Source organism: Arachis stenosperma, chromosome 3 (genome assembly GCF_014773155.1).
Source record: "Arachis stenosperma cultivar V10309 chromosome 3, arast.V10309.gnm1.PFL2, whole genome shotgun sequence".
NCBI classification, from domain to species: domain Eukaryota; kingdom Viridiplantae; phylum Streptophyta; class Magnoliopsida; order Fabales; family Fabaceae; genus Arachis; species Arachis stenosperma.
The window spans coordinates 152,656,262-152,667,839 of NC_080379.1; the positions used below are offsets into that span (position 1 = coordinate 152,656,262).

General features: G+C 33.8%; 1 protein-coding gene across 1 annotated transcript; it reads right to left on the minus strand.

The window, feature by feature from the left end:
- Nucleotides 1–9,909: 9,909 nt before the first annotated feature.
- Nucleotides 9,910–10,702, minus strand: LOC130966913 (uncharacterized). The gene is made up of 3 exons (XM_057891733.1): nt 10,415–10,702; nt 10,106–10,331; nt 9,910–10,013 (listed from the first exon to the last, which is right to left on the minus strand). The coding sequence occupies exons 1-3, from the start codon at nt 10,700–10,702 to the stop codon at nt 9,910–9,912; spliced, it is 618 nt and encodes a 205-aa protein (XP_057747716.1).
- Nucleotides 10,703–11,578: the final 876 nt, after the last annotated feature.

Sequence of the window (11,578 nt, forward strand, 5' to 3'; positions counted from 1 at the left end):
GTTAGTAGAGGTTGGTCAAAGTGAGATAATTGACTTTATTGAGAAAAATATTATCCATCAATTTGGAATTCCTCAAACGTTAAGCATTGATTAAGGAACTATGTTTACGGGCAAGCGAATTAAAAATTTTGCGGCCTCGAGAAATATTAATATGGTTACTTCGACTCCCTATTATGCACAAGCTAATGGACAAGTAGAAGCAGCAAATAAGATATTGATAGGCTTGATTAAAAAGCATATCGGGAATAGGCATCGAACATGGAATGAGACTTTAAGTCAAGTATTATGGGCTTATCAAAACACACCAAGAGGTTCGACAGGGACTTCACCTTATAAATTAGTATATGGCCATGATGCAGTGTTGCCATTAGAGATTAATTTAAATACTTTAAGAGTATCGAAACAGAATGATTTGCTTGTCGATGATTATTAGAATGCAATGTTTGATGAGTTGAATGAATTGGATTCAGAGCGAATTTTGGCACTTGAGAATATAATTCAACAGAAAGAAAGTGTTGCTCGAAGTTATAATCGTCGAATTAAAAGAAAATCTTTCAAGATAGGCGAATTGGTGTTGAAAGTTATTTTATCGATGGAGAAAAAAATCGAGATTTCTGGGTAAATGGTCCCATAGTTGGGAAGGCCCTTTTCAAATAATAGGGACATATTCTGGAAACGCCTATCAAATTAAAGATATCGAGTCAGAAAAAGTGATTAATTCAATCAATGTGAAATACTTAAAACTTTTCTATTGTTGGCAAACTTAAAAGTTCAACATATGTTAAAGACCAGAAAAGAAGGAAACTGTTACAAAATAAAGTTAGAGGTAAAAAGGGATTCAAGGTGCCAATAGTTTTGCCAAATCAGAGCACATCTTTGTTATTTTGTTTTCCAGGATTGTAAGCACTTCAATCTGCCAGAGTTTATCAGTTTGAATTTTTTCAAGTTGTTTTTTATATTCTCCCCGTTCAGTGTCAATTTAAACAAGTTTTTGGATAAAAAAATGTTACCCTTGTTGGGTTGCGGCCAGAGGCTTGGCTAAAGTGGCTTGATTTTGGCGGATAGTGGCAAGTTGTTCTTGGATCTAAGCCAATTCAGCCTCGAGTCTTGCTTCTTTTTTATCATGGAAAGCTTGAACAGAAATAGCATGGGAGATCTTGAGATCAAACTCTTCACGAGAAACTTGAATTGGTTGAGCAACAGCAAGCCAACTTTCTATTTTAGAGTTGGCAGTAGCCTCTTCAGTTTCAGTTTCTTGGAGTTGGAATTGAGATGCAACACTTTCATTGAGAAGTTGTTGGAATCCTTGGATTGAGGCAGAATGTGGCGTGTCAGTTGGTAATACAAAGGAGAAATATGAGCAATCTTCCAAAAGTTTGTTGAGAGTGGGATCATTAACCCATGTGGTAGGTGGATGATCCAAGAGTTTGAGGAGCGATCGAAGTTGTTCCCGAGTGTTGGGATTTAATTCGATTAGAGTCTTCGATGTAACAGGCTTTGAGATTGTTGGTATAGGCACTGACACCTTGTTTTCTTGCATAATCTTATTTAAAATAGAAGTCAAGTCTTCTAAAGTAGCACTAGTTGGAGTGGTAGGAACATTCGATGTCCCTGATTTTGATCCTTGAGGAGTCTGGAGAGTAAGATCAGGTTGTAATTCTGGAGGGGTTTCTAAAACTTTAGATCGAGAAGAGTCTGAATTGGTGGTGTCAGCAGCTTTAAAAGCGGAATTAGAATCTGGGACTGCTTGGTTCTCTTTAGTAAAAGCAGCTTGATCATTTGGTGAAGTTGCTTCGACTCTGATGGTTTCTTCAGGAGAGTATTGCAAAGGATTTGTTATTGAATCAATCACTTGTGTCGTGTGAGAAACATGTGGAAAAGCAGATGGGATTGCCTGAGTGGGTCCTGTGAATTGAATGGAGTCATGTGATGTAGATTGTTCTTGGCCTTGTGGTTGTAGTAGAATTGATGGGTCGAGAATCCCAGCAGTTGCTATTGAATGAGCAACATTGACAGGCTAGTATAAAAAGTACACAGTTACAAATTTAAAATTTATTTTAAATCAAAATATGATGTGTGTAAAGATAATAGTATTACCTAAGAGAGCCTGGATCTTAATACTAGTCGAGAACCAGGATCAGAATCGGCTGCTTCTTCCGATGGAGAAGAGATGGAAATAGCATCTTTATTGGCTGGCTCATTTTCGTCAATGCTCTCACTCGATGTCAGTAATACTAACTGATAAGAGATTCAAAATTTAATCTAGATAAAGATGTGTAGTTTAAAAGTTTTTTGAGTTAAAGATAGCAATTATAAAATTACCTTTCGAGAAGTTCTGGTAGGAGTTCTTCTACTTTTAGATGGTGGTGATCGAGCAGCTTCGGCTTTCCTTTTTTGAGTTTTTTTCGGGGAACCTTCAGTAGCAGGGAAAGTACGAATTGTAGTTTGCTGAATTTCTTCCAAGATACGAGTGTACCTGGAATAGTAAGCAGCCCACCATTCAAAACATGATTTGGTGATATAGAAACTGCGATCATACACCACGAAATTGAAGCGGTCCTTATGTTGTTGATTCTTTAAAAGGCAAGAATCGAAATCCTCTTGAGTGGTTAAAGTGACGTGGCAAAAAGGTACATCATTTCGAGGTTGTGGCGTTGGAATGGCTTGAGAAAATCTAAATTGTCTGGATGTCATATTTGGAGCATACAGGGTAATTTTGAATCTCTCCTTTTTGTGTAAAGGTAACCTTGTTGGTATTACTTGTAAAGCTAGCATGTTTTCCCAACTTTGATTTGCAAGTTTGTTTGCTTCATCGGTGTCAGGAAAGAGTAAGCGGTCCAACCAAGCAGGACCACGGTTATGACGCAAAAAAGGGGTGAAATTGAGTTAGTCATTTTCAAAATCTTTACAAGTATGGAAGAGAGAGAAAATAGCCCAGAATTTATCTTCGTCTGATTCAGTATCCAGAAAATTGGGTTTGAATGCAGACAATCGAAAGCCATCAATATAATGTTTATCAGTATTGCTACTGTTAGATTTGGTCATGAAGTTTTCAAAAACGGTATTAAGGCATAATTGAAGAAGCCATAAGGGACCCCCTATGCTGATGATTTTGTTGTCTTGAAGGTCACAGACAAATTGACCAAGTTCTTCAAAAATATGTCCTAGAAGAAGCTTGCCTAAATTGAGGGATTTTCCTTCATGGAAAAGAGTAGCTAAAGGAAGGAAAAATTTCGACATTTGAACACTTCGAGAACAGAATAAGACAGCATGTAGCCTATAAAATAGGAAAGCAACATGTTCATTGTCAGTGATTTTTGCACCTTCTGCGCCTATGTTGTGGGCGATAAACTCACTGTAAGAACTGGTTAAAACCACATTGTAGTGAGCTTTGATTGCATGTCAGGGGTACAATCTGAAAAGTTAATTGGAAGCCCAGTAATAGCAGCCACGTCCAGAAAGGACATTCCAATCATTCACATGGAAGGTGGAAGTTGTTGGTTGTTCTATTCCAAAAACAAGTCACGGCCCCAATCATCCAAGGGTTTGTGGTAAGTGAGAAGTGGGAGAGCCTTAGTAGTTCATGAATCCCTAAAGCTTTCCAGTCGGCGCTTTTAGTAGGTTCAAGACGCCGATACCAGGCTGTGAAATCATATCCCCGAGGGTTAATCTTTGGATTGTTCCTAAAAGATTTTTAATTGACGAAATGAGAAATGTTGAAGGCTTGATTTATCAGCAAGTCTTCTCCTCTAGCGCTCGGAAAGAAAGAGAGTTTCTTATTTGCTTTCTCTATAGTTTCAATTGGTCTAAAAAAGCAATGCATATCAGTACCGATTGTAAAGGGAATCAAGATTCTGTTTTCATAGGTTGCAAGTGGGAATCGTCAATGACTTCGTCATGGACTTGATTGAGAATGTGAAGAGTTGGCAGTGGTGGCGGTATTATCTCATGGCCATTACCCTTATCTTGAGTGGTAGTTTGGGAAGAAGAGCCAGCCATTATCAGAAATATGAAAGAAAAAATAAAGTTGAAGATTTTGTAAAGGTTTTCAGTGTAAGAAAAGAATGATGAGGTTCAAGAGAGCTGGACAAAGAAAAAATGAGAAATTTAAAGCGCTATTGTAGCAGTTACTATTGAAGAGAATTGAGGTAACTTCATGAGGAAGATGAAGTGGTAGAGAGAGAAGGCGTAAGTCTTGGGAGACATGTCGAGTGAGTCAGTAGTAATGAGATTTAAATGATAATTATTCCTAATTTGGAAATGGACATTTTTGGGATTAAGTGCTTTATTTATCGATAATATTATCGAAAAGCAACCACATTAATCAAAGGGGGCAAGTTGTTGATCGAAAAATATTTTCGATATAAATGAGGTGAATCGAAGAAATAAAGTTTAGTCTCTCAGGAAGGTTAGTGGCTTTTATTACGCAAGGAAAACATGGAGAATATCTACAATCACGCAGCGGGAACAGTTACCAAGAGTAATTGTATTTCAAATTTGTAATTTCTCATTTAATTGTAATTAAATATTTAACCGTTATCTAGGATAGCCTATAAATATTGTGAACTGTTAGGGAATAAGGGTTGAAACTTTTACTCAGAAAAAACACTCTAAGCATTCTCACATCCCAACGAATCTGAGTTTGCAATCGAGTTACACTTTTTGTAGGGTTCCTTCCACTTTCTTCTTTCAATTTAGTTTTTCTGTAAATTTAACTTTTCACTTAATTTTATTCATGAAGTGTTCTTTATCTTCTTTATTCAATTTATCTTTCTACGCTTTTATTCCTTCTGTTACAGTTCTTTAATTTGGTTAAAGGCATTGTTATTGCTTTTTTCTCTTAATCTTCATGCAAACCTGTCTGTTTATTATTTATTTAATTTTCAAAACTTTAATTTCCAAATCGCATTTTGTCAAATTATAAATTTATTTTATCTTATTATCAAAATTTGTCTAATCGAAGACGCTTTGATACACTTCTAGAAAACTGATACTCGCACAGAAGAGTGGATTTTGCTCCCAGACCACTAGATATCAAACCACCATCAATTTGCTAAAAATCGACAAAACAAATATATATTAAAATATAAAAATATATACTAAAAATAAATTAAATAGTATATATAAATATATTATAGCTACTTTAATGATTAATTTTTAGTATATATATAAATTTTTTTAAATAAATACTAGCTACAATAATATATCAAATGAGGATACAATTTCCATCATTACTAATTAGTTAAAATTAAATAAGGAATACAATTATAATTATCCCAAAAAAATGTATCAGTAGAATGCATACAATAAAAAAAATCAATTGTTATGTTAAAGAGTTAAAACTTTAAAGATTAAATTAAAACATATTTATAATTTTAAAAATCAAATAAAATTTTAATGTTTGTTTTTTATAATATTTTTTAATTTAATAAGTTAAAAATTAATCTGTCTCAATGACTTGTATTCACAAAATAAAATAACTTTATCAATATATTAAAATATATAATTTTTGTTTTTTATAAGTATTATCACTTTATTTTAAAATATTTATAATTTTATACCCATAATATTTATAGTTGTATATTTATTACACCTAAATTATAACATTATTTTACTAATAATTAATAAATATTAAATAAAATAATTGTTTATTGTCTCTGGAAACTTGATTAAGAAACTAAAATGCTACCATATGGATTAATTATGGAGTGACATATGTATTTAACTATTTATGGTGAGTGTCTGATGAAAACCGAGAAACGGGTACAGCAACGAGGGGACTGGTCCGAGTACGAGGCTTGTTTTCTTTGATTCATTGGTCATGTGTCGCTATTTCGGCCATCATAGATTCATAGCTGCCAAGCATGATGGAGTGAGGCTGCGTTTGTTTTGTGTATGTATTAAGACATAAACATTGAGACATAGATATTTGAGACATAGACATAAAATATTTGTGTCTATGTATGTTGTTTGGATATGATAGACATGTTATTAGTATAATGTCTAATACTATGTTTAGTTTACAAAGAACAAGACACTACCTAATTGAAAATGACCGTTTTGTTCTGTTAATTTAAATTAAAAATTAAATAGTTAAAAAAAAGAAAAAGGCAAAAGCTATTCAGATTCCTATTTTTCCCAAGTTGGTTTAAGGGTTCCCCTCTCTATCCCCAAAAATCTCTTTTCTCCCTAGTTGGCGTCCTCATTCTTCGTCTTTTCTTGGATCTTTTCGGTGCGGTTCCTCCTCGTCAAGGATTCTTCTTTTTCGAGGTGAATCTCTGTGGTTCTTCTTCTGCTCTTTTTTTTCTTTTTCTCCTTCTTCTTCTTAATTGTTGTGTGGGTGTTTGCAAATCCACTTTTGTTACAGTGTGTTTGATGATTTGTTTCTGGGTTTAGGATATCAGGTTCAAGTATGGAATCAATGTGGACCCTTCGAAACTCCAAATTCTCCCAGATTCAGCTGATCTTCCAATGGTTGGGAAACCCCTATATGGACTTGTCTCTGATTTAATCCACATTTGTGACTAGCATCAGGTTTCCCACACAACCCTTGGAGGTAAGAACCCAATGTCAAATTAAATTCACATTCTGTTTTATTTTTCTATATGATTTTAGTCACACTTACTCCAAGTTGGGCAATTTATTTGTTAGGAACTTCAGTAGTTTGTTTTTAATTTCACGGTATTAGTGAAAACAGAGAGAAAATTAAATTGATTGCTTTCATATGGTTGTTGTTATTATCATAAAAATTGATTGAAACCACCTCATTGGATGTGATTTTTTGTGGGCTGATTTTGAAAAATACTACTGCATAAAGGGAAAAAAGAATTCTCCAAAAGCATTAGGATTAAGAAACTTATTTGATATTATCTCTTAAATTGAATCTAAATTTTTTTTGCTATTTTTATTAACGTCTTTTTATTATCTCTTAATACTGCCAGATATTGCAATGCAATTAGTCATAATAATATTCAAAAAGGTGTTTTGGTTAAAACCTCAAAAATCTTGTTTGCGTCTCTGCATGATTCATTCTATTTTTCTAATAGGATTAGTGTATCTAAACCTACTCTTCTTTTTGCAATTATTTTCTATGTATGTTGAGATAAATAATTAATATTTTTTGGAGAAACATGTTTTTAATTTCTAGCTTGTTAAATCAGAATTGGATGGAATGTTCATAATACTTTTTCTCTCTATTTATCATCTAAAAGTGTAAAACTGATGCTTTGATTTCTATTAGGTTTTCTGGGTTTTGTGCAAGCATCTTCTATGTTGGATAAATTTAGATAGCTTTCAATTGAATCAATCAAAAGGCATTTACACTTGTTGTTGCTTAGTGATAATCATATCTATCAAATCTTTGAATTATTCTCATCATTGTAGTTTGCTGTTTTTTAAGTTCTTACGGATGATATAACTATTTCCTAAATTCTCATTCACTTCTATATGCAAGTTTCTTATAGGCATTGTCATGATTAGTCATAGCAATCTATCTGTCAAGCATGTTGATTTTCACAAAATCTGTATACATCCTCCATCAACCAAGAACTCTTAATCATATTCCTCAGGACTACTACTCAGCTTCCAATTCTTGATAGCCATTTCTATTTTTGTTAAAGCTGTCTTGGTTTCCCAAAGAGTACATCTGCAGGGATAAGGAAACTATTCTTACAGCTATTGGTTGCTTTAAGAATAGCATAAGAGTTATATTAGTATAGTTTTAGGAAATACACAATTATTTGTTGGATCCTTCACTTGTAATGAACTTATATGAATTGAAAATTCAATGGAAATGGGCTTCTTTGATATTTATTTTGGTTTGCTATTTTTTTAGCTAATAATATTTTTTAACTTATAAAAGTATATTTTGTGCCAAAGAAGTGTAAAATAGCAGAAAATCATCACAAACTAAGCAAAATTTGATGAAAGTGCTGCAGAAGTGCATAGTTTTTGGGACAAAATTATACAATACAAGTAAATGAACACTAATAAATAATTTAAGTGCAGAATATTAACATACATAATGTAGAACTCAATAAAATTCAACAAAATGCACAAAAGAGTTGCAATGTAATTAGTATACTTCACTTGTCCAGCATAAGAAAAAAAGAACATAACCCTGCTATTTCTATTAAGTTTACCAAAAGACCCTAGTAAGTTTTGCAAAATATCTTAATAAGTTTAGCAATACATCCGAATAAATTAACAATTAAGATAACCCAATACACCAACAATAGTTAAAAGTTATCCATTATATCTCGTGCGAATGCTTTTTTTTCCTCGTCTAAGCTCTAAAAGGTTGCCTTCAATTCTGGATTCTGCACAAATTTTTTTGCAATCTGCACGATCTTCATTGTAGTGAAACCAAGACTCTTCAGTGTACGGCCAAGATTCACTTGCTCATTCACACCAGACATTGCATTGGCTAGTACTTGCACATGCTTTCCTTGATCCTTAACCGCAAATTTAAAAGTTTCTGCTAAGTTTGATAGGACTGCAGCATCATTGGTTTTTTTACTTGCAGTGTGACGTCCTTGATTTTTCTCACTTGATGAAGCAAATGAGGTTGAAAAGGTATTGGGTAGTTCGCTCTCGGCAGCTGCTAAATCTTCTATGTCAACATCGTCACCGCCTAAACCCAAGCCACCAAATGTGGCCGCAGCAAATGTAGAGCTCGGTGTGACATCTTCTTCAGCATCTTTTCCACTGCATGCATCAAGACCAGTAGCTCTATCCTTGCCAAAAATGCTCCCAAGACGTTCGAACAACGAAAATGGCTTGCCTGGAGTGTAGAGTGTAACATTGCGACCCTGTACAACATAAAACAAAGCCAACAATTACATGTTCATAAAAGTGAGTACTTGTAAGAAGAATGAATAAATGTGAAAAAAATTACGATCACACCTTTTCCCAAGCTTCCAGTACTTGTTTACTATCCACTTCAACACACATCTTTTCGAAATTCCACCCAAAATCACTACAACCCAACATCTCAGCCACAAACATATATTTTTCTTTCAGCCGCTTGTGTTTGTTTCTGATGTGCTTCACGGTGAGACCACATCCAGAAAACTTTTTATTCATCTTGTCTGCCAGTTTTTGAAATGCCCCTGGCTTAAATTGACAGCATCTGTCCTTTTGCCTTCAACAACCAATTCCTCCATAAACACCACAAACAGTTCAGTTTCTTGTTCAGTCTATTGGCGGGGTATCGAGGCCATTTGCTGCTAGATAAGAACAAATAAAGTAAACCATGGCAGCATAATTACTATCAAAATTAGAGTTCAATGGTATTAGAATTACTTACAGCAAAATAAAAGCTAATAGCAAATAAAACTAAAATATGTTTAATTAGAATAATGACTATTAAAACAATTAAAACAAGACCTTGTATAATTATATGTTTAATTGAAATACAAATTATGAATCCGATTTGGCAAATACATATTGCACAAAGAAAAAAACTGAAATGAATTCAAATACAATAATTTATAGGCTAGGCTAATTGCAAACATAACAAAACTGGCAAAGATAAAAATTCTACTCGCCACGTTCTTCCCTCCATATTTCCCACATCTCGGTTGCTAGGTCCTCATGCCATTGAGTCTACTCATGGCTACTTTCCACAACATCAATTATTTCACCTTCATCAACAATAGTATCATCTCCAATGGGTATGTGTTCTGGCGCAAGAGTTGCATCTTCTTCGGGAGTAACATCCATGTTCATACGAATACAGTTTTGTAACAAACAACAAGCAATAATAATGTGGCTTTGAACTTTAATAGGATAGAACGAGGGACTTCGTAGAATTCTCCATCTTTTCTTAAGCAACCCAAAGCACCGCTCAATCACATTTCTAGCTGAAGAGTGCTTCTTATTAAATAACTCTAGACGATTTTGTGGCGCTCAATGACCTTGAACCCACTCATTCACATGATAGCGAACATTTCTATAAGGAGATAAGAATCCTCTCCCATTGGTATAGCCGGCATCCACTAAGTAATAACACCCTAAAACGGAAGGATGGAAAAATATAAGAAATATATTGTAATTTTCATATTCAATATATATTATTCTTTTCAAAAGATTAATTTAGACATACCAATAGGTATTTTCAAGCCATTACGTCGAGTAATAGCATCCCTAAGTACCCTTAAATCAGATGCCAATCCTTCCCAACCGCTAAGGACATAGACGAAATTCATGTTCTGATTGCAAACTCCTAAGACATTGGTGGATATTCTAGATTTACTCATTTGATATATAAATTTATCACTCTTCGGGACTGTGACATCTATGTAAGTTCCATCTAATGCTCCTAGACAACCCTATCAAATGTAAAAAAAAAAAACAGTTATTACACGCAGAGTAAACGTGACCAATAAAAATTAGAGCTACATACACGACCTACCTTAAACCATTTCCATCTGGGATCTACACAATCTTTTAGTACAGGGTCTGTCTTTGCAAATAAGATACTTTGGACACGCAAAACCGAACGCAATACCTTGTGAAAATACCTACTAATAGTTTCACCAGACCTATAAAACCTAACCTGTACGCTGCGATTTTTGGTATGGTGAGCTAATATGGTTAAGAAAGTAGCTACTTGCTCGCCTATGCCAACATGACCATCTTCGTCTAATCCACCTTGAACTTGTAGCAATTCACATAAAGTTGCAAATGCATTCAAACTCATTCTTAACTCCCATATGCAATTTCTATCTCCACCCTCCCCAATGATATTATCTAATGCATCTTACCTTAGTGGCAATGTGTTCACTCTTCGACCAATCGAAGAATGACCCCGCCTTCTATTCCTAATATACATATATAGAGTGACTAAAAAAAGCAGCATTAACGTGTCAAATTGCATTCTCATAATCCAGTAATATCCAACACATAGCTTAATTTATTCAGAACGATCCATCATCACTTCCTAAGAAACAATAACAAGTAAATACATAAAAGAAGAATCCTAATAATTTCTACAAACACATAATACAATTCATGATAGCAAACAACTTGGTAAGCAGTTTGATAACCAATTTTATAAACACAATACAAATAAATTATCCTCTACCAATCTTCAATAGATAATAATTAAAAAGCTCACCTATTAATAATTTCATAAGCAATTTAATTAACATATTAATCAGTAATTACAGCAACATTTTTATCACTAGTTTTATCAACAATCAGCACTAACAAGCTCAGCAGATCAGTAACAAAATTCTATTTATCACAGCAGCAACAACTCCTTCTACAACTCTTTTATTTTTGAAGATTTTGCTGCATAGTTGCCCATAAAATGTTTGATGGTAAGAACAATTTATCAAGTATAACTAATAATAAGTTTCTTTCAATTAGGCAGATGGCCTTTTCGATTCTTTTTCGTCTTCAATTAGGAAAAATAACTTATCAAGCTTCAAAATGCATTTAAAACAACCACCATCGAGATTATCCATTGCCTATTGCAGATTTCAGATGAAAACAAAATAAATAATGAACAATACCCAAATACCCAGGTTTACATACAATTCAAATATCCACATACCCAAATTCTGGATTAGCA